This window comes from Bufo gargarizans, chromosome 3 (assembly GCF_014858855.1).
Source record: "Bufo gargarizans isolate SCDJY-AF-19 chromosome 3, ASM1485885v1, whole genome shotgun sequence".
NCBI classification, from domain to species: domain Eukaryota; kingdom Metazoa; phylum Chordata; class Amphibia; order Anura; family Bufonidae; genus Bufo; species Bufo gargarizans.
The window spans coordinates 52,621,973-52,646,676 of record NC_058082.1 but is presented as its reverse complement, the minus strand read 5'-3'; the positions used below and the strand labels follow the sequence as shown (position 1 = coordinate 52,646,676).

At 44.5% G+C, this 24,704-nt stretch overlaps 1 protein-coding gene across 3 annotated transcripts in view; it reads left to right on the top strand.

Annotated features, from left to right (window-relative positions):
• Nucleotides 1-24,704, top strand: part of FAM124A (family with sequence similarity 124 member A) — a 68,245-nt gene that overhangs the window by 16,400 nt on the left and 27,141 nt on the right. For 2 of the 3 annotated variants that reach the window (XM_044286488.1, XM_044286487.1), the window contains exon 2: nt 6,884-6,915. The exons of the other annotated variant lie outside the window; for it this stretch is intronic. In XM_044286488.1, coding sequence (XP_044142423.1) covers nt 6,884-6,915 — 32 coding nt within the window. The remainder of the gene's footprint in view (nt 1-6,883; nt 6,916-24,704) is intronic. 3 annotated transcript variants of the gene reach the window in all.

Below are 24,704 nucleotides of genomic sequence, written 5' to 3'. Positions count from 1 at the left end.
CGCCATGAGGGCCCAAGAGCAGAGACTACTGGTCTGTAATGGCAATATACAAAAAAAAAACTGGTTGTCCGCTCACCAGGTTTCTGCTCCAAAGATCAAAAATGCAAGGGCCTCACCTCCAAATGTGTCCAATAGAAAAACGTGATGGTCCAGCATAAATTAAAATGTTTCTGAGCTTTATTCATATAACGTGTTACAGTGCTTACGCGTTTCAGACATGGAAACTGCCCTTATTCATAGCAATTCTGAATAAATATAGTTTTTATGTCCGGACAGCGTGAGCGCCATCAGCGACTGCCACAAGTCATTTGTACCTGAAGAAAGTTCAGTCTGTAACAGACTTTTTTCTGAAGCATGCTTTTAGGGTTTTAAAAACTCAGCTCAATTACAGTGAACTGTAATTAGTTGCGGATCTGTCTCAACAAGTCCACCAACGTGGAACGTGGCCTGAAGAGCCTTTTTATACATCCTGTCTGTGTTTGTAACTGCCCGGAATGGCTGTTCAGCTTAGTATACATTGCTGAAACCCAAAAAAATCTGAATTCGTTTACACAATGGATTTAGAAAACACGCTTTTAAAGTCCAAGCGGCATCTACACAGATCTGAAAGATGTTTTGTGTTTTTTTTTACACGGTTTTGAGGCATGTTTTTTGGGGGGTCTATACTTCAATGCAAATCTGTATTTCTGCTCACGTTTTTTGCACTGGATGATTAGAGCGTACAGCATGTTTTTTTGCTTCTTCCCATGCTGCTTCTCATTAAAATGAATAGGAGGCTGTTTGGAGGCGTTTTCAGTGTGAATAGGCCCTTTGAGTACCTGCAAATGGGTGCAGGTTTTAAAACACACGTTCTTTAGTGCGGATTTCTGTGTGTTTCCATACGGAAGCTGCATTTGTTACTTGGCGCGTTTTGATGCAGATCTCCCCCTTGCATTGAAACGGGTGAAATCCCCACGAAGAACTGACATGCTTCGGATTTCAAAATCCTCACGAAAAAAAGGCAAAGTGTATATGATATTTATCCAATCTCATATACTTTGCTGGTATTCTGTTACACTGCGGTTCTTCCACACGAGAATGCGCGCAGAAAAAACACATGTAAATTGCAACGTGTGCAGGTAGCCCACAGTGTTTTACAGCAATGGGTTTACTATTCGCCAAGCGCAAAATTTTCCCAAAAATGTTTTACATGTCTCCAAAACTTGAAAAAAAGGGGGCGAATTTACATCTGCTCATAGCAGGCATTTACTTCCTGCTATGGAGTTTACTTCCAGAATTTGGGAAAGTCCAGGATGTGCCACATTTATTGAGGCGTGGATCTTTTAATAGGTTTGGCACACTTCACTCCATATACAGTATAGGTGATATGCTGCTCCTTAGTATTTGAACGTCTTCCATGCTCCAGTGTTGTTTTATAAGCATGATTGAGTGAGAACACAGCGTGAACTCGCAACGCGCTTCAGGCCTTTCCTTTATACAAACACAGCAGTTCAGCATCAAGGTCCCTTTAGTTTTAGTTAAACTTTCAATGGCACTTAAAAAAAAAATATATATTGTCTATATAAAAGTACCTGACTAAACCATTGAGAGGGAAGTGCCATTGTTCTGTGAAAAGTACAAAACCCGGATTATTGCTCCGCAGGTCTGGCTCTGAATACATTAAAGCTCGCTGGTCCGGTTTCAACGACAAAAGCTAGATATTCTGTATCTAGGGTTGCTTTCTGCACAAAGAGAGATTTATAAACCGCCCCCGGAGACTGGCAGGTTTTGTGGGTTTGAAAAGGGGTAATGATAATGACTTTTTGGGTGGCAGGCAGGGTCATATAGTGGTTAACACCACCTCCTTAAAGTACTTGATGATGGGTTTCATTCTCACCAAGGCACTGTGTGCAAGTTTATATGTCCCCCCCCCCCCACCTGTTTCTACCCGTCACGCACAGTCCAGGGAGGTCAAATGGCCTCACGTAAAACTCGCTGGCACAGAGACATTAGACCTCACAACTAAGGCCGGGTTCACATCGCCGTTATGAATTCCATTTTTGTTGTCCGTTATAACGGAAAATAACGTAGTCCATAAGACGGAAATTTTGATACGTCATAGTAGAAGTCTATGGGCAAGCATAATGGATCCGTCTGGTTTCCACCTTTCGACAGGACTTTTTTTCCATCCTGCATAACAGAAACCAGACGGATCCGTTATGCTTGCTGTGACACAGTGAGGGGTTGTGTCTGGCAAGGCAGGTACTTTCCTCCCAGCATGTGCGGCTGGGCAGTGATGGCCAGTTCGCATTGTTCGCCTGTGAACACATGCGGGCTGCCATCTTAACGCACAAGTCCGGTGAGGCACAGGAAAGCCCTTACCTGTGCCTGCGCCGCGAGCCGGTCTGAAACAAATGCAGGCACCGGGAGTAGGCAGTTCCGAGAACAGCCGCCGGGGGCCTTCACCGGGCTGTTCTCGGAACTGCCTGCTTCCGCTGACCGCATTTGTTTCAGACCGGCTCACGGCACAGGTAACGGCTTACCTGTGCCTCGCTGGACTTGTGAGTTTAGATGGCAGCCCGCATGTGTTCACGGGCGAACAATGCGAACTGGCCATCACTGCGGCTGGGCTGGTTTCCAGCCAGGTGAGGTCAAATATCGAACCAGAGTTTAACTGCCGGTCCGGGTTTTGGCAGCACCTGGCTGTCCTTAAATAGGCAGCTGGGCTCAGCAGAGATGTCTGTTTTTGGGATTTGAGGCTTTGTGCCGGGCTGAGAGCCGCACGCTTGGTAAACAGGCCCCCTAAAGCCTGCTGTGGACTACTGGAGGGAGAACTGCCAGCAAGGTGACTTGTGCTATATGAACTTTCCATTGTGTGTGAATTAACACCAAGACTGCAAAGTTACGTGCTGTTGTGTGCAATTGTCTCAAGTGTGAATAAACACTGACGTTTTGAGTTAAAATCTTGTATTTTGCCTCTGTACTGCGCCCGCTTACCCTATCTACCAGAGCGAATCCCCACGTTGCCCATAGACTTCTATTATGATGGCCCAAAACGGAATGCCTCTAAAGGCTTCCGTTTTGATTTCCGTCTTATGGATTCTGTTATTTTCTGTTATAACCATGTTCTAATGGACAACAATAACGGAATGCATAACGGTGATGTGAACGCGCTATGGTCTGGGTTTTGCCATGCCTTAAAGAAAAGCCTCTAAATCTTTATTTACCCCATGTTCCAATTGTCCAATCTACTTCTTGTCCTAACAGTACTACTATGCATACATGTCAATATGCCACCCCCACCCCACATTTCTCTGCTTCACTTGTAGAGCTTACTTTATAAACAGCATTGGTATTGCTGGGACCAGCTATGCTATAATTTGGCTAAACATAGTGCACCCCTGCGCAATTCGAGATCCAGAGGATCGGTCATCAGTAGTAAAATCCCAGAAAACCCCTTTAACCACTTCAGCCCTGCTAGCTGAAACCCCCTTCATGACCAGAGCACTTTTTACACTTCGGCACTACACTACTTTCACCGTTTATCGCTCGGTCATGCAACTTACCACCCAAATGAATTTTACCTCCTTTTCTTCTCACTAATAGAGCTTTCATTGGGTGGTATTTTATTGCTGCTGACATTTTGACTTTTTTTACGGCGATACCACATGTGTGACACTTTTTTGCAGCCAAGGTGGGCAAAGGGGCACATATTCCAAAGTGCACCTTTCGGATTTCACTGGTCATTTTTTACACATTTCGATTGCAAAGTTCTTCTCACACATTTGGGCCCCTAAATTGCCAGGGCAGTATAACTACGCCACAAATGACCCAATTTTGGAAAGAAGACACCCCAAGGTATTCCGTGAGGGGCACGGCGAGTTCCTAGAATTTTTTTATTTTTTGTCGCAAGTTAGTGGAATATGAGACTTTGTAAGGAAAAAAGAAAAAAAAAGAAAAATCATCATTTTCCGCTAACTTGTGACAAAAAATAAAAAATTCTAGGAACTCGCCGTGCCCCTCACGGAATACCTTGGGGTGTCTTCTTTCCAAAATGGGGTCACTTGTCACTTGTTATCCCCCTAGTTATACTGCCCTGGCAATTTAGGGGCCCAAATGTGTAAGAAGTACCTTGCAATCAAAATCTGTAAAAAATGGCCTGTGAAATCCGAAAGGTGCACCTTGGCTGCAAAAAAGTGTCACACATGTGGTATCGCCGTACTCAGGAGAAGTTGGGCAATGTGTTTTGGGGTGCCATTTTACATATAACCATGCTGGGTGAGAGAAATATCTTGGCAAAAGATAACTTTTCCCATTTTTTTTATACAAAGTTGGCATTTGACCAAGATATTTTTCTCACCCAGCATGGGTATATGTAAAATGACACCCCAAAACACATTGCCCAACTTCTCCTGAGTACGGCGATACCAGATGTGTGACACTTTTTTGCAGCCTAGATGCGCAAAGGGGCCCAAATTCCTTTTAGGAGGGCATTTTTAGACATTTGGATCCCAGACTTCTTCTCACACTTTCGGGCCCCTAAAAAGCCAGGGCAGTATAAATACCCCACATGTGACCCCACTTTGGAAAGAAGACACCCCAAGGTATTCAATGAGGGGCCTGGCGAGTTCCTAGAATTTTTTTTTTTTTTGCATAAGTTAGCGGATATTGATTTTTTTTTTTTGTTTTTTTCTCACAAAGTCTCACTTTCCGCTAACTTAGGACAAAAAATTCAATCTTTCATGGACTCAATATGCCCCTCACGGAATACCTTGGGGTGTCTTCTTTCCGAAATGGGGTCACATGTGGGGTATTTATACTGCCCTGGCTTTTTAGGGGCCCTAAAGCGTGAGAAGAAGTCTGGAATATAAATGTCTAAAAATGTTTACGCATTTGGATTCCGTGAGGGGTATGGTGAGTTCATGTGAGATTTTATTTTTTGACACAAGTTAGTGGAATATGAGACTTAGTAAGAAAAAACAAACAAAAAATTTCCGCTAACTTGGGCCAAAAAAATGTCTGAATGGAGCCTTACAGGGGGGGTGATCAATGACAGGGGGGTGATCAATGACAGGGGGTGATCACCCATATAGACTCCCTGATCACCCCCCTGTCATTGATCACCCCCCTGGTAAGGCTCCATTCAGACGTCCGTATAATTTTTACGGATCCATGGATCGGATCCGCAAAACACATGCGGACGTCTGAATGGAGCCTTACAGGGGGGTGATCAATGACAGGGGGGTGATCAATGACAGGGGGATGATCACCCATATAGACTCCCTGATCACCCCCCTGTCACTGATCACCCCCCCTGTAAGGCTCCATTCAGATGTCCGCATGATTTTTACGGATCCATGGATACATGGATCGGATCCACAAAACACATGCGGACGTCTGAATGGAGCCTTACAGGGGGGTTATCAATGACAGGGGGTGATCAGGGTGATCACCCCCCTGTCACTGATCACCCCCCCTGTAAGGCTCCATTCAGACATCCGCATGATTTTTACGGATCCATGGATCGGATCCACAAAACACATGCGGACGTCTGAATGGAGCCTTACAGGGGGGTGATCAATGACAGGGGGTGATCAGGGTGATCACCCCCCTATCACTGATCACCCCCCCTGTAAGGCTCCATTCAGATGTCCGCATGATTTTTACGGATACATGGATCGGATCCACAAAACACATGCGGACGTCTGAATGGAGCCTTACAGGGGGGTTATCAATGACAGGGGGTGATCAGGGAGTGTATATGGGTGATCACCCGCCTGTCATTGATCACCCCCCTGTAAGGCTCCATTCAGACGTCCGCATGTGTTTTGCGGATCCGATCCATGGATCCGTAAAAATCATGCGGACGTCTGAATGGAGCCTTACAGGGGGGTGATCAATGACAGGGGGGTGATCAATGACAGGGGGTGATCAGGGAGTGTATATGGGTGATCACCCGCCTGTCATTGATCACCCCCCTGTAAGGCTCCATTCAGACGTCTGTATGCGTTTTGCGGATCCGATCCATGTATCCGTGGATCCGTAAAAATCATACGGACGTCTGAACGGAGCCTGACAGGGGGGTGATCAATGACAGGGGGGTGATCAGGGAGTTTATATGGGGTGATCAGGGGTTCATAAAGGGTTAATAAGTGACGGGGGGGGGGGGTGTAGTGTAGTGTTTGGTGCGACTTTACTGACCTACCTGTGTCCTCTGGTGGTCGATCCTAACAAAAGGGACCACCAGAGGACCAGGTAGGAGGTATATTAGACTCTGTTATGAAAACAGCGTCTAATATACCTGTTAGGGGTTAAAAAATTCAGATCTCCAGCCTGCCAGCGAGCGATCGCCGCTGGCAGGCTGGAGATCCACTCGCTTACCTTCCATTCCTGTGAGCGCGCGCGCCTGTGAGCGCGCGTTCACAGGAAATCTCGCGTCTCGCGAGATGACGCGTATATGCGTCCAGGAGGAGTAAAGCAACCACATCCCGGACGCATATCTGCGTTAGGCGGTTGGGAGGTGGTTAAACATACACACCAGGGGTGCACATAGACAGTAGAGAGTCCTTTGCAAAAAGAGTAGATGGGCCCTTTGTGTTAATAGTTGATTTTGCAAGAGTGAGCGTCTCATCATGGTGCTCCCTGTTCCCTGTTATCATTCTAGTCTATCCTTCAAGTAATGCATGAATAATTTCAGGTAACCCTAGTGACCTTTTTTTTTAACGGGGCATGGGCCCCCCTTGCCTATAGGGCCTCTGCACCAGTGGTATATGCGGCCCTGCTACACGGGCATATGTGTCATTTATAAGCATTACATTAGGGCATTTCCTCCAAAAGCTAACACTTGTGAATGAGCCCCAATGAGTTTACAGCATTCTGACCATGTCCTGTGTTTGCATTGCAGGTCAGACTACAGCCGCATGTCTTCTACAAGTAGTAAGTATATTTGTACATACTTCATCTTTAAAAAAAGATGTTGGTATAAAGTTGCACCAGATTTAATTGCATTTAAAGATCTTTCAGATATTTTTCTTACTGATGACCTCTTCAGTATCTGATCGGTGGAGGTCCAGCACCTGGGACCCCCACCGATCGGCAGTTTGAAAAGACAGCGGTGCTTTCAGTAGTGCCACGACCTTCTAGCGGCTTTGCCTAGATCATGTGATGTCACGTTCGTCAGTCACATGGCCTAGGCGCAGCTCAGCCCCTTTCACTTCACTGGGATACCAAGCACAGCTGCTATACAATGTACGGCGCTGTGCTTGGTGAGCACAGAGAAGGCCGTGGCGCTCACAGGAGCATTGGTGCCTGGCGGGGGTCCCATGTCAGACCCCCACCAATCAAATACTGATGATGGGTCGTCGTCAGTTGAAAACCCCTTTAGGGTTCATTCACATGTCCGTTGTTTCTTTCCTGATCTGTTCCGTTTTTTTGCGGAACAGATCTGGACCAGATCTAGACCCATTCATTTTCAATGGGTCCTGAAAAAAAACGGACAGCACAATGTCTGATTTTTTTTTCAGGACCCATTGAAAATGAATGGGTCCAGATCTGTTCCGCAAAAAACGGAACAGATCAGGAAAGAAACAACGGACGTGTGAATGTACCCTTAATGACCCATAGTCGCTGTGTGTGTGCTATGATATAATGCACTCTCTTAGATATGCAATACTTCCGTAAAAATACCTACATAATGCTTTGGAACATACCACAATTTGTCGTTTTCATGGATTCATTATAAATCCATACGATGAAAAAGTTCTGTATGTGCCTGTGTATAACACGAGAGGCACGCAATATGAGCACATGGCAGTCAGGGAGTCCATACTGCCTGGATCTGTATTATAGCTGCGTGCATGAGCCCTGGATCTGTGGAAGGTCATCCGTGGATATAAAATACTGCAGCCACATTCAATTGTCTTCAGCATTCCTGCCGCTCGCCAAGTATTTCTGACTGTAGCAATAAATCATTCACCTGCTGTTTATGGATAATCCCGGTCGTCCGTTTAAAGCCCACCACAGGAAAGCTGATGGTTCTGTTCGGACCTTCCGTGATGATGCATAATAATCCCCATTTTGCATAAGTAGTGAAGCCGTTTTCGGTTTTCACTTACTAATTCCTGATCGCGTCTCTGAGCTAATGAGAGAGGATAGGTAAATCTACTTAAAGGAGCATTGTTAAAAATAACCCTGTTTATCGACTTTGTTCTATTCCTGCCTTACACTTAATGATCTGTTTCATGAGCTCATATTGCAGGATGTTACCGCTAACCGATTTCTTAAAGGGGTTATCCCACGAAAAGTATCACCATGTAATGAATAGTATTATTGCAATATACATGCACTAAAATTATTGTTAGGTCTCATTCACATTTCCTTTAGGAGAACTAGGAGGCTGTTCCGGCACAGAGAAGCCTGCTGGATCCTCCACTTCACTGCCGGATCCCCATTGATTGCAATGAGGTCCGGCGGTGATCCCACCGCTTTCCGGCATAAATGCAAGGTTTCGGCCGGACAAAAATAAGTGCATGCAACTTTTTTTTGGGGCAGACAGCCAGCATTTGCATTGGATAAGGCAGGCGGATATCCTAAATGGAGATGTGAAAGTAGCGCCCCCTACTGTATCTAGTTTGGCTAAAAATCTCGTCCACCTTCTTCTGCAGTCAGTGGTGGCCTGACATGCTCAGTAGGGTCCCAGGCACCTTTCATTTATTCATCCCTACTTCTTGGGGCGCTTTCCCACGACCGTGTGTATTTTGCAGTCCGCAAAACGTATCACACGAATAGGGCATCTTTTATCTTTTTTGTCGGACTGCAGAAGGGACATACGGATGCTGACAGTGCACGGTTTGCTGTCTGCACTTTTTATATGAGACCCCATTAAAATGAATGAGTCCGCATCGGATCCGCAAAAACTGCGGAGCAAAAATACGGTCATGTGAATGGGGCCTTAATTTAGGCTTTTCCCCCATCATTCTGCACTCGATAAACCATGATTAGAAAGTGAAAACTAAATGTTTTTACTAATTTATTGTAAAGGCAAAACTAAAATCTTGCATTGACATAAGTATTCAGACCCCTTGAGTTGAAGCACCTTTGAGAGCGATTACAGCCTCCAGTTTTCTTGGGTATGATGCCACAAGGTTTACACTCCTGGATTTGGGGATTTTCTGCTATTCTCTTCAGATCCTCTCAGGTTGGATGGGGACTGTCTGTGGACAGCCATTTTCAATTGGGTTGAAGTCAGGGCTCTGGCTGGGCCACTCAAGGACATTCACAGAGTTGTCCCTAAGCCACTCTTGTGTTGTCCTGACTGTGCACTGAGAGTCATGGTCTTGTTGGAAGGTGAAGCTTCGACCCAGTCTAAGGTCCAGAGCACTCTGGACTAGGTTTTCATTAAGAACATCACATTGCGTATTTTTCTCCATTCAGCTTTCCATCAACCCTGACCAGTCTCTGTCCAGCCGCTGAAAAACACCCCCATAGCATGATGCTGCCACCACCATGCTTCACTGTAGGGATGGAATTGGGCAGGTGATGGGCAGTGGCAGTTTCCTCCAGACATAACATCTAGAATTGAGGCCAACAAGTTCAATCTTGGTTTCATCAAACCAGAGAATCTTCATTTTTTTTTTTTTTTTTCTTTCTTCTTCTCACAGTCTGAGAGTCGTTTTAGATGCGTTCTTGCAAATTCCAGTAAGGCTTTCATGTATCTGTTACTGAAGCGAGGCTTCTTTCTGGCCATTCTGCCGTAAAGCCCATATTGGTGGAGTGCTGCAGCCAGAGTGACCATTGGGTTCTTGGACTCCTCAGATTGCTTAGTTTGCGAGGGTGGCCAGCTCTGGGAAGAGTCCAGGTTGTTCCAAACTTCTTCCATTTAAGAATTATGGAGGCTGTACTCTTAGGAACTTGTAAGCAGCAGAAATGATTTGTACGCTTTTCCAGATCGAAGCTTTCACACAATCCTTTCTCTGAGCAGTACGGGCAGTTCTTTCTCCAATATTAAAGATGAAAAATGTAAAGTGTTATAGCAAAGGGTCTGAATACGTAAAATCTTAGCTTTTATTTTCTAATACATTTGCAAACATTTCAAAAACATTTCATTTTCTCATTCTGGGTTATTGAGTGCAGATTGAAGGGGGGGGGGGGGGGGACTTGCCACAAAATGTGAAAAAAGTGAAAGGTTCTGAAGGCTTTCTAAATGCATTGTATGTGAGGGACTGAAGAGGAAGGGGTTAAGAAGAGCAGACTGCTATCTGACTGCAGTGTGCTCCTGGAAGATGCAGGTGCTCGATTGTCACATTGTGGTGAACTGCTGTCCTTCTACAGAAAGGGAAGGTACAAGAGAGGGAAGTAAAGAGGGTGAAAATTACACCAGAGAGCAGTAATATAGTTATAATAATGGTTTTATATATTAAATACTACTTTTTCTTTTCTTTTTTTTTTCATTTGGGGTAACACCTTTTATGCTGGATATGAATATTAGACAAAAATGTCCGCCAAACACCCTGATTTCTGTGCAGAACAGATTATTCCGATTCTGACATCCATTGTATATGACATTAGGAGCAGTGTCCTGGAAAGAGTAGCAGATGACATTGCTAATGATACATTACACCACGGTTCATGCCTGGTTTGACTTGAATAGCAGTAGTTATGGGACATGATGGCGACAGCAGACGGGTTCCATTCAGCAAGTGTGCTGCATTGCTGACAGCTACATTTTATACAGTCGGCGTCATCTTGGTGCTTCCGCGTTACGTCATCCATCAGGACTGAAGAGCTGGGCAGTTTTTTCTATAAAGGCTTTGCTAGCACAAGACAAAAGAAGTTTTATCCAAGCAGGTTACATACTGATCCCTGCAACATGTCTACATAGAAACATAGAAACATAGAATGTGTCGGCAGATAAGAACCATTTGGCCCATCTAGTCTGCCCAATATATCTGAATCCTATGAATAGCCCCGGCCCTATCTTATATGAAGGATGGCCTTATGCCTATCCCATGCATGCTTAAACTCCTTCACTGTATTTGCAGCTACCACTTCTGCAGGAAGGCTATTCCATGCATCCACTACCCTCTCAGTAAAGTAATACTTCCTTATATTACTTTTAAACCTTTGCCCCTCTAATTTAAAACTGTGTCCTCTTGTGGTAGTTTTTCTTCTTTTAAATATGCTCTCCTCCTTTACCGAGTTGATTCCCTTTATGTATTTAAAAGTTTCTATCATATCCCCTCGGTCTCTTCTTTCTTCCAAGCTATACATATTAAGGTCTTTTAACCTTTCCTGGTAAGTTTTATCCTGCAATCCATGGACCAGTTTAGTAGCTCTTCTCTGAACTCTCTCTAGAGTATCTATATCCTTCTGGAGATATGGCCTCCAGTACTGCGCACAATACTCCAAGTGAGGTCTCACCAGTGTTCTGTACAGCGGCATAAGCACTTCACTCTTCCTACTGCTTATACCTCTCCCTATACACCCAAGCATTCTGCTTGCATTTCGTGCTGCTTTATTACATTGTCTTCCCACCTTTAAGTCTTCTGAAATAATTACTCCTAAATCCCTTTCCTCAGATACTGAGGTCAGGACTGTGTCGAATATTCTACACTGGTCCCATCACATGCAGAATGCACAAAGAATACAAAGTGACTGGAGGGTTACAATACTGACCCAGCGATACGTCCCAGAGAGTCTAAGGCCCCTTTCACACGGGCGAGTTTTCCGTGCGGGTGCGATGCGTGCGGTGAACGCATTGCACCCGCACTGAATCCTGACCCATTCATTTCTATGGGGCTGTGCACACGAGCGGTGATTTTCACGCATCACTTGTGCGTTGCGTGAAAATCGCAGCATGCTCCTCTTTGTGCGTTTTTCACGTAACGCAGGCCCTATAGAAATGAATGGGGTTGCGTGAAAATCGCATGCATCCGCAAGCAAGTGCGGATGCGGTGTGATTTTCACGCATGGGTTCTAGGTGACAGTCTATTCACTGTATTATTTTCCCTTATAACATGGTTATAAGGGAAAATAATAGCATTCTGAATACAGAATGCTTTGTATAATAGTGCTGGAGGGGTTAAAAATAATAAAAAAGTTAACTCACCTTCTCCTCTTGTTAGCGCAGATGCCGGTCTGTTCTTTATCTGTGGGCTAAAGGACCTTTGATGACGTCAGATCACATGCTCCATCACCATGGTGATGGACCATGTGATTGGAGCATGTGATCTGACGTCACCTCAGGTCATTCAGTCCACAGCTAAAGAACAGAGTGGAATCTGCGCGAACAAGAGGAGAAGGTGAGTTAACTTTTTTATTATTTTTAACCCTTCCAGCACTATTATACTAAGCATTCTGTAGTCAGAATGCTATTATTTTCCCTTATAACCATGTTATAAGGGAAAATAATACAATCTTCAGAACATCAATCCCAAGCCCGAACTTCTGTGAAGAAGTTCGGGTCTGGGTACCAAACATGCGCGATTTTTCTCACGCAAGTGCAAAACGCATGACAATGTTTTGCACTCGCGCGGAAAAATCGCGCATTTTCCCGCAACGCACCCGCCTCTTATCCGGGCAAAAAACATGACGCCCGTGTGAAAGAGGCCTAACTGTTCACACACAGAGGATATCCTGCATATTTTTTTTTTATTTTTTTTTGTGGGCATAAAATGCCAAGTGTATTAGAGTCAGGTTTCGTGATGCAGTTTTGAAAGTCAAACCCAGAAGAGAGTAAAAAAAAAATAGCAGAAGTCGTATTTGTCCTTTAATAGTTTCTCTCCTTTTATGATCCACTCCTGATTTGGACTTCCAAAACTGTATCAGGAAAGCGGACCAAATCTCATCCACGTGCTGCAGAAAAAATCCTCATGGAAATTGACTAGAGGTATGGAGTTTACATCCAAGGCATGTCAATTTTATGTTTTGGATTTTGACCAGAGAGTTCACCCCTTGCAATGCATAGAGTGAGTTCTGCAATAAATCTAAAGAAGGCCTCATGCACACGACCGTTGTGTGCATCCGCGGCCGTTGTTCCGTTTTCAGTTTTTTTCCGCGGACCCATTGACTTTCAATGGGTCCGTGGAAAAATCGGAAAATGCACCATTTGGCATCCGTGATCCGTGTTTCCAGTCCGTGAAAAAAATAGGACCTGTCCTATTTTTTTCAAGTCAATGGGTCCTTGAAAAATCACAGCTGCACACAAGATTGTCATCCGCGTCCATGATCAGTGTCCGCGTCCGTGTCCATTTTTTCCTATCATTTGAAAGGCAAACTTGACTTTTTTTTTTCATTTTTCATGTCCGTGGATCCTCCAAAAATCAAGGAAGACCCACGGAAGAAAAAACTGACACGGAACAACGGAAACCATTTTTGCGGACCGCAAAAAAAAGTCAGTGTGCATGAGGCCTTAGTCAAAAGAAATTGCAGAAAATTGTAGCACTCGCATAACAATAGATAGAAAAATATATACCGTATATAGACTAAACCCTGATTCTGATATGATAAAATCTGAGGCTCTCGGCCGATATGTTTTAATACAGTTTGATTTATACAGTATGTACCACCTAAGCAAAGCAGCCTCTGGAATAGGTGGGATAATAAAAGTGCGTTGGAGACGGCCACTCCTTAGGTAGGAATCATAGGAGTGCATTCAGACTTGGAGGCGGCTACACCTTTAAGTATATACTACAGACAAAAAAACTGTAATAAAGTTAAAAACATCCCGGACAATATGATAAATAAATACCCAGATGTACATGGCTACATTTAAAGAAGAGAAATAACTGAGTCTTAGGGCTCTTTCACACGAGCGGATCCCGTGCGGGTAATCTGCTGCGTGAAAGAGATCCAAGCCCCGTTTCAGACAGCAGAGACACGGAGCATTAACATGATTGATAATGCTCCGTGCCCCTCTGTGACCTTTTTACTACAAAATCACAGTGAGATACAGTTGTCACCGTGATTTTGTAGTAAAAAGATCACAGAGAGGCACAGAGCATTATCAATCATGTTAATGCTCCGTGTCTCTGCTGTCCGGAACGGGGCTTGGCTCTCTTTCACGCAGTGATTTACCCGCACGGGATTCGCTCGTGTGAAAGAGCCCTTAGACCCTAAGTTAAATCAGTATCTACAGGCAGTGGCGTAGCGTGGGTTGCCAGCACCCGGGGCAAGCCAAAAATTGCGCCCCCCCCCCCCGCGCGCCTACCCCAGGCACGCCACTTTTAACAGATACTGTAGTAGATCACTAGCAGTCCTATGTTACACCTCAGATAACACAGAGATAACTCTCTGAGTACAGATAATGTAGTAGATGGGTGTGAGGCCCCAGAATTCTGAACACGTACAGTGTGACCTGAAGTCTGGGGCCAGAATGCGGCAGTATGGGCCAAATTCTCAATCTTCTCCCCCAACCCTACCATGAAACAGATATGTGGATGGACATTATTATTACAGTAGAATACCGCACCATACCTGTTACATCCAGTGACGTCTCCTGTGATGTAGACTCTCCTCGACGTCTTCATTCAGAGATAAGACCGCCATGATAACTTCTTTCAGCCGCTTCTCGTCTCTGCAGAGTTTCACCGAAAAAAATGTAGGTTCCTCACTTTACTATCATGCTCTCCTTCCTTCAACACTGTCATCCTGCTGCCCCCCAATACTGAGCTAGAGCCAGACAGATAGCTTTCATTCCCCCTGTATATTATAATGGCCCCCTCTTTATTATTAATGTACTGGCCCTCTCTTTAATAACAAAGAGGGGGCCATTATATTAGCAAAGAGGGGGTCATTACATTAATAATAAAGAGGGGGTCATTACATTCATAACAAAGAGGGGGTCATTACATTCATAACAAAGATGGGGTCATTACATTAATAATAAAGAGGGGCCATTATATTAATAATAAAGAGGGGGTCATTACATTAATAATAAAGAGGGGCCATTATATTAATAATAAAGAGGGGGTCATTACATTAATAATAAAGAGGGGCCATTATATTAATAATAAAGAGGGGGCCAATACATTAATAATAAAGAGGGGCCATTACATTAATAATGAAGAGGGGGTCATTATATTAATAATAAAGAGGGGGTCATTACATTAATAATAAAGAGGGGGCATTACATTAATAATAAAGAGGGGCCATTACATTAATAATAAAGAGGGGGCCATTATATTAATAATAAAGAGGGGGTCATTACATTAATAATGAAGAGGGGGTCATTACATTAATAATAATAATGTACTGGCCCCCTCTTTATTATTAATATAATGGCCCCCTTTTTATTAATAATGTACTGGCCCCCTCTTTGCTAATGTAATGTCCCCCTCTTTGCTATTAATGTACTGGCCCCCTCTTTGCTAATATAATGTCCCCCTCTTTGTTATTAATGTAATGGCCCCTCTGTTATTAATGTACTGGCCCCCCTCTTTGCTAATATAATCGCCCCTCTTATTGCTGTGCCAATGCCATTGAAGCCTTTCTGCTGCAGTCCTCTCCTCTCCTCTCCCACCCCCCATACTGCCGCCAGAGCCTCTGCAATTAGGTAAGTTAACATAAAAAAAAAATACTTACCTATCTCCATACCCGCTTGTTCCCGCCGCAGGCGGTCACGAACGCCTCACTGTGCCTTCCTGCGCCGCGTCATCGCGTCATCTCGCGAGACCCGACGCAGGAGGTCACAGTGAGGTTATCGTGACCGAGTCCTGCGTCGCTCGCCTCTACTGCCTTATAGGCTTCAGGCCTAGTGGCCTGAAGCCTATGGGGCATAACGGAGGGGACGGGAGCCATAGGCTCCCGTAGCCCTCATTGAAATTTCGGATGCCTGGCGCCCCCTGCAATTTGGCGCCCGGGGCAACGGCCCCTCCGGCCCCCCCCACGCTACGCCCCTGTCTACAGGTGAAACTCGAAAAATGTGAATATCGTGCAACGTTCATTTATTTCAGTAATCCAACTTAAAAGGTGAAACTAATGAGACTCATTACATGCAAAGCGAGATATTTCAAGCCTTTATTTGCTATAATTTGGATGATTATGGCTTACAGTTTATGAACCCTAAAGTCACAATTTTGAGGTCTCCTTTGCTCAGGGGATATGGATTAATTAGCTGACTTTGAGCCCAGAATATTGAACCTTTTCACAATATTCTAATTTTAAGCAGCATTAACCCCTTCCCGACTGCAATCCGTTTATATGCGTGATATTTGCACATGCCCCGTGCAGCTACCATGTGTATAAACGTCAAGCCAGCTCTTTAATCCAAGCGCTGCAAAGTGCTTGGATTAAAGCTTCTGTCTCTGTCCTGCTGCTGTCACGGACAGCATACAGTTCAGTAATGCCGGCAGGGGACCAATCAGAGTGGCCCCCTGCCGGCAATCGATCCGATTGGTTAGTCTGTGCAGACTAACCAATCGGATCGCGGCAGTGAAAAAATGCCGGTTTCAGGCTCTGATCTGCGCTCAGCAGATCAGAGCCTGAAATCGGATAGTGTCCTCGTGCCCCCCGATCTGTGCGCCTCCAAGCCCCCCCTTGTCCCTGCCTGCCCCTTATGAAGTTCCCCCCGCTCCCATCAACATTCATGCAGCCTGCCCAGTGCCCTGATGCGGTCCGCCCCATACATTCCTCCTGCCCTCATTTGCACTGCCCCGCAATGCTGGCCGTACCCCCCCCCTGCCTCCGATGCGGTTCCCCTGCTGTGTTTGATGGCGGCGGCTCCATTCCTGAGCCGCTGACACTTTGCTGTAACCCCATAGATGCCGCCGTAGAGGTATTCATGGGGTTAATAGAGGGAGGGGGCTCCCTCTCTCCACCATCAGGGCTGCCGCGCTGCGATGGCAGCGCCCGATGGTTGCCATGGCAACCGAACACTTTGCAAAAGCATCCAGTGTTGCCACCTACAGGGCATCTGATTGTATTATACTTTGCAATGCAAGAGCATTGCAAAGTATAGTACAGCCATCAGCCCCACCGAATCTTCAAGATCCAAGAGGGACTTGATAAAAAAAAAAAATGAAAATAATAAAAGTAAAAATGTAAAATAAAATAAATAAATTGCCTTTTCCTAGAAAAAATGAAAAAAAAATACACATATTAGGTATCATCGCGTCCGTAACGACCGTCTCTATAAATATATCACATGATAGACCCCGTCCGATAAACACCATAAAAAAAAGCCATTTTTGTCACCTTACATCACAAAAAGTGCAACACCAAGCGATCAAAAAGGTGTATATCAAACAAAATGGTACAAAAATAAAACCGTCACCTCATCCCGCAAAAAATAAGACCCTACATAAGAAAATCGCTTAAAAAATAAAAAAAACTATAGTTCTTAGAACATTGAGACACTAAAACATTTTTTTTTTAATTTCAAATATGCTATTATTGTGTTAAAGTGAAATAAATAAGAAAAGTGTACATATTAGGTATCGCCGCATCCGTAATAACCTGCTCGATAAAAATATCACATGACCTAACCCCTCAGGTGAACACCGTAAAAAAAATAAAAATAAAACTGTGCCAAAAAAGCCATTTTTGTCACCTTACATCACAAAAATTGCAACAGCAAGCGATCAAAAAGGCTTATGACCCCCAATATAGTACCAATCAAACCGTCACCTCATCACGCAAGAAATAATACCCTATTTAAGACAATCGCCCAAAAAATAAAAAAGCTATGGCTCTCAGACTATGGAGACACTAAAACATCATTTTTTTGGGTTTCAGAAATGCTGCTATTGTGTAAAACTTAAATAAATAAGAAAAAGTATACATATTAGGTATTGCCACACCCGTAACGATCTGCTCTATAAAACTGTCACGTGACCTTAACCCCTCAGATAAACGCTGTAAAAATAAATAAATAAAAACTGTTCCAAAACAGCCAATTTTTTTGGTCACCTTGCCCCATAAAGTGTCATAATGAATGATCAAAAAATCCTATGTACCCAAAAATGGTACCAATAAAAACCTCCACTCTTTCTGCAAAAAACGAGCCCCTGCACAAGACGATCGGCAGAAAAATAAAAAACATATGGCGTTTCGAAAATGGACACACAAAAACATAATTTCTTTTTCAAAATTGCTTTATTAAGTAAAACTGAAACAAACAAAGTAGACATATTTGATATCATTGCGTCCGTAACAACCTGCTCTATAAAAATAGCACATGATCTACCCTGTCAGATGAATCTTGTAAATAAAACCAAAACAGACATTTTTCAGTTACCTTGCCTCACCAAAAACTTAATATAGAGCAATTAAAAATCATATGTACCTCAAAATAGTACCAATAAAACTGGTACCTTATCCCCTAGTTTCCAAAATAGGGTCACTTTTTGGGAGTATCTACTGTAAGTGTGCATCAGGTAAGTGTGCATTAAATGGGACATGGCATCTAAAACCAGTTTAGCAAAATTTGCCTTCCAAAAACCATACGGCGTTCCTTTCCTTCTGCACCCTGCCGTGCGCCCTTACATCAATTTACGACCACATGTGGGGTATTTTTGTAAACCGCAGAATCGGGGTAATAAATATTGAGTTTTGTTTGGCTGTTAACCCTTAATGTGTTAAAGAATATTTTTTAATAAAATGGAAAATCTGCCAAAAAAGTGAAATTTAGAAATTTCATCTCCATTTTCCTTTAAAGGGAACCTGTCACCCAAAAATCGCCTATTAAGCTGTTTACAGTACCTTATAGTGCTGTATACTCGGTTCTTGATGCACTTTTTGTTCGTTTTCCCGCATGTCTGCTCATTCAGAAATCGTAGTTATATTCAGCTGCTGCCCCGTGCTGCAAGTCAGGCTTGAAGTCACGGGGGCAGCGGCCTCGGCGTCTTACATGGCCCTCTCCCCGCCCCCTGCCTCTGTTACTGACAGCCGAACTCCGAATCCGGGACCGCGCTCAACGGCCGCATGCGCAGTAAAGGGCGGCAGGAGCGCGGTCCCGGCTGCCGCGCGTACTACGCGCCGTCTTACTTTCGCCGCACTGCGCATGCGCCCGACATCCTGTATCAAACGCGCCCGCGCCCAGATGCCGGGCGCGGGCGCGTTTGATACAGGATGTCGGGCGCATGCGCAGTGCGGCGAAAGTAAGACGGCGCGTAGTACGCGCGGCAGCCGGGACCGCGCTCCTGCCGCCCTTTACTGCGCATGCGGCCGTTGAGCGCGGTCCCGGATTCGGAGTTCGGCTGTCAGTAACAGAGGCAGGGGGCGGGGAGAGGGCCATGTAAGACGCCGAGGCCGCTGCCCCCGTGACTTCAAGCCTGACTTGCAGCACGGGGCAGCAGCTGAATATAACTACGATTTCTGAATGAGCAGACATGCGGGAAAACAAACAAAAAGTGCATCAAGAACCGAGTATACAGCACTATAAGGTACTGTAAACAGCTTAATAGGCGATTTTTGGGTGACAGGTTCCCTTTAATTCTTGTGAAACACCTAAAGGGTTAACAAAGTTTGTAAAATCAGTTTTGAGTAACTTGAGGGGTGTAGTTTCTACAATGGGGTCATTTATGGGGGGTTTCCACTATGTAAGCCCCGCAAAGTGACTTCAGACCTGAACTAGTCCTTAAAAACTGGGTTTTGGAAATTTTCTTAAAAATTTTAAGAATTGCTTCTAAACTTCTAAGCCTTCTAACGTCCTAAAAAAATAAAATGACATTTCCAAAAAGATGCCAACATAATGTAGACATATGGGAAATGTTAAGTAATAAATATTTTATTAGGTATGACTTTCTGTTTTAGAAGCAGAGAAATAGAAATTTAGAAAATTGTGAATTTTTCCAAATTTTGGGTTAATTTTTTATTTTTTTCATAAATAAAGGTGAAATATATTGACTCAAATTTATGACTATCATGTAGTACAATATGTCACGAGAAAACAATCTCAGAATGGCTTGGATAAATAAAAGTGTTCCAAAGCAATTACCACACAAAGTGACGCATGTCAGATTTGTAAATTTTGACCTGGACACTGGGGCATCAATGACCCTTGGTCATGAAAGGGTTAATGTAATTCTTTTTAATTTGCATTACTGAAATAAATGGACTTTTGCACGATATTCGAATTTTTCGAGTTTCTCCCGTAATTTGTCCAGATTTTGCCGCAATTTTTTTTTCTCCTTATATATAACTTGCCTTGTGGACGTACCCTAAAGTCTAGTTTAAATCTGGGGCTGCAAAATCTGCACCAAGTCGTGCAGATTTTGGAGAGGATTTCCGTGCATAAATGCTGGTTTGCGGTAGATTTCAGCCTGCATGTATGTGCGTCTTTCACTACAGAAAGTTTTCTCTGGTATATAGACATTTTTTTTTAAACTCCTCTTGCTGCTGATTTCTCACAAAAATCCACAGTTTTTACGCCCCATGTATACGTACCCTAAGGTCAGAATTTTGCATCAGTTTCTAATTTAAAACTAGGAGTGGGTCCAGAACACCTGCTATTTTTTCCGTTGTAGATTTTCTCTGTAGTTTGCACAATTTTTTATGTTGATTGTTGATGCTACATGGTGACTCTTTCATCATGTATGTAAAGCAGGACCTGTGTATACAGTACACTATATAGGCAAAAAGATGTGGACACCCCTTCTAATTATTGAATTTGGGTGTTACAGCCAAGACCCACTGAAAAAGCATTATACCCTGCTACCCTGGATTTGTGAGCATGGCTGTGCCCCCTTAACAGCGTTGAAGCCAAAGCTCCCTTGAGCTCAGCCTATGTGAGCAGTCTTTTCCCTGATGCTTTAGGAAGCTTTGTCTGTATACACAGTCATAGAGGGAAGACTGTCAATCACTGATAGGACCGTCCCTGGACTCCAGAGATAGCTGTCATTCACTGATAGGACCGTCCCTGGACTCCAGAGATGGCTGTCATTCACTGATAGGACCGTCCCTGGACTCCAGAGATGGCTGTCATTCACTGATAGGACCGTCCCTGGACTCCAGAGATGGCTGTCATTCACTGATAGGACCGTCCCTGAACTCCAGAGATAGCTGATCACTGATAGGACCGTCCCTGGACTCCAGAGATGGCTGTCATTCACTGATAGGACCGTCCCTGGACTCCAGAGATAGCTGTCATTCACTGATAGGACCGTCCCTGGACTCCAGAGATAGCTGATCACTGATAGGACCGTCCCTGGACTCCAGAGATGGCTGTCATTCACTGATAGGACCGTCCCTGGACTCCAGAGATGGCTGTCATTCACTGATAGGACCGTCTCTGGACTCCAGAGATGGCTGTCATTCACTGATAGGACCGTCTCTGGACTCCAGAGATGGCTGTCATTCACTGATAGGACCGTCCCTGGACTCCAGAGATGGCTGCCATTCACTGATAGTATTGTCTCCTTGACTTCAAAGCCCAGAATGAGCAGGAATTTAAATTAATGAAATACAAGTTTTACTGAATCTTTAGGTCATCACTATCTGATTAGTGGAGGTCCAACACCTAGCAACACCGGCGCTCTTGTAAGTGTGGCAGCCTTCTTTCAGCTCACCAAGCACAGCACCGTACATTGTAGAGTGGCTGTGCTTTGTATCGCGCTCTGCCCTATTCACTTCTATGAGGATGAGCTGTGTCTAGGCCACGTGACCGATGAGCATGACGTCATATGACCTGCGGAAAGCTGAAAGAAGGCTGTGGCCGCTGGCTCCTCAAGCAGCTGCTCGGCGGTGGTACCGGGTGTCAGACCAATCAGATACTGATGAGCTGTCCTGAAGATAGGCCATTAGTATATAAGTCTCAGGGAATCCTTATATAAAGTTTTACATAATTTTTTTCTCACAAAATATCTATCAATCTGATCAGCTTATCCTGCCCTATAACATTGTGCCTTCAGATTGCACTGCATTTCATGGTGACAGATTCCCTTTAACCTGTTGAAGACCAGGCCATTTCCGTCCCTTCCTGACCAGGCAGATTCTTCTTTCTTGAACAAAAGAGAAATCTAAATGAAATTAGTATTCTGGTTGACCGCCCATCTTGTAGAACTAAGGCTATTTTCACACTAGCGGCAGGACGGATCCGACAGGCTGTTCATCCTGTCAGATCCGTCCTGCCGCTATTTCGCCGGACCGCCGCTCCGTCCCCATCTCACCATTAAGGGGGATGGGGGCGCAGCCCAGCAGTGCGCGGCGAAAGGCCGCCGGACTAAATGTACTGCATGTCCGACTTTTTAGTCCGGCGGCCTCTCACCGCGAACTGCTGGGCTGCGCCGGAGCTCTGCCCCGTCCCCATTATAGTCAATGGGGACAGAGATGCGGTCTGGCGGCAGAACGGATCCGACAGGGTGAACAGCCTGTCGGATCCGTCCTGCCGCTAATGTGAAAGTACCCTAACCACAGATCTTCTGTGGATGTAGGCTTGCACAAATCCTTCTGTCTTCATGTAATCTCAGACAGACTCAATGATGTTGAGATCAGGGCTGTGTGGGGGTCATGTCATCACTTCCAGGACTCTGTTCTTCTTCACGTGGAAGTTAGTTCTTAAAGACATTGGCTGTGTTTAGGGTCATTGCCCTGCTGCAGAATACATTTAAATATTAACACTTCTATTTTTCAAAGTTACTTTACAGCATTTTTTCCAAACCTGCCTCAAACTTTTGCACAATACTATATGGGGGTTTTATTTTTGCATAATTTTTATTTTTGTATTTTTTGTGTGAAATATCAGATTTTCATGTTTGTTTTTGTTTGTTCTTTGTTGATAACACAATGTGTAAATATATATATATATTGTAAGGGATTGATCTCTCTCAGGGGGTCTCAATCACAGATTTCTCGCAGACAACAGTACTGAAGTCTAAACGATGCTTTATTTTCTAGCACTTTAGCACAATACAGCAACCAAAATAACTCCTACCCGTCTAGGCACTACCTAATACATAATTCATTCCCTGACTCACCTCTAAAAAACACAGTTCACACACGTGATCAGATGCGGCTTTCTCAGTCCAAACAGTCCAGCAGCCTTCAGGCTGTGACTACAACAACATCAGTACCTTTGGGGGATTGTGGCACAGAAGTCTGCCTGACTCTGGCCGTGCGACCTTCTCTCCGCAGGCGTCACTAGGTCCCACAAACTAAGGCTTCCCCCGCCTCTCACTCTCAGGCCTCCTCAGTCTTTCTTTCCCCCTGACAAACATACAGAGGGTTGGTTTTATGCCTCCTTGATTAGAGCAGGCCTCACCTGCGATCATCTCAGGTAAAGGCCTCATGCACACGACCGTTGTGTGCATCCGTGGTCGTTGTGCCGTTTTCCTTTTTTTTCGCGGACCCATTGACTTTCAATGGGTCCGTGGAAAAATCGGAAAATGCACCGTTTGGCAGCCGCATCCGTGATCCGTGTTTCCTGGCCGTGAAAAAAATAGGACCTGTCCTATTTTTTTCATGGCCAACGGTTCACGGACCCATTCAAGTCAATGGGTCCGTGAAAAATCACGGATGCACACAAGATTGTCGTCCGTGATCCGTGTCCATTTTTTCCTATCATTTCAATGGCAAACTTGACTTAGATTTTTTTTTCATTTTTCATGTCCGTGGATCCTCCAAAAATCAAGGAAGACCCACGGACGAAAAAACGGTCACGGATCACGGACCTACGGACCCCGTTTTTGCAGACCTTAAAAAAAAAACGGTCGTGTGCATGAGGCCAAAAGGGAATACATGTGCCCTAAGGCTGTGGACTGGAATCCCACTTCCAAACCTATCCTCTGGGTGGGATAAACACACCTTCCTGCACTGTCCACATATATGTATGTATGTATGTATATAGAATCCAGAAAAGGGACGGCACTCCAGTAAGATGAAAAGAAAAGGATACCTTTATTCAACCATCCGGTGCAACGTTTCGGCTCTGAATGAGCCTTTTTCAAGCAGAGATACAAGGTGAATGGAAACAAACTTATAGGTGAATCAATTAACAAAGGCACACCCAGGGGGTGGCTACACAATTACAAACATGTGAGTAAATCCTAAAGACACATCCCATATCGGGTGTGTTCACAAAACAAATCAATGCCATAATAGGAAAGTGCAAAAAACTAAGTGCTGGATAAAAAGCGCATATATATCGCATAGTTACACATTGCAAGTGCATTTATAAATTACATAATCCATAATTCATGTGGATCCAGGGACACATGCATCGATCGGGCACACATGACGTCCGGTACCGCATGCGTGTAAAAAACAGAGTGGGAGCATAAAGATGTGGACATATTTGACATCACCTGGATACACATTCCATGCAGCTATATAGTATGGTAAACATTCCAGCACATAGACACGGCGTGACCTTCATCCCGGACTTGAAACGTCATCAAAGCCTGCCGACATCACTGCGTCATCCAGACGCCCCTGGCTGGTGGCAGCGCATGCCCAGTATCGATCTATGTTACAGAACGCCATCTTTAGAGCTGGAAAAATACCCTTAACCTGTGTGACAACATACCAGGATGTATTAAAGCATCCAACCTGTATAGAACCAGAGTGTGGCGGTCAAGACAGGTAGTGACAACAAGGTGAACCAATGTGTCAACAAACCATACCCTGGTGTCAATCCTGTACACACACGGAAACCGCAGTATGTAAACAGGTACACACCATGGGTGTCATACCGCAGCTAACACTCAAGAGGGCTCTCCTCTCCAGGTATACAGATGCCACAGGGGGTAAATTCAGCCGGCCAAAAGAAAGAATCTGGGCTGCAACGCCGCAAA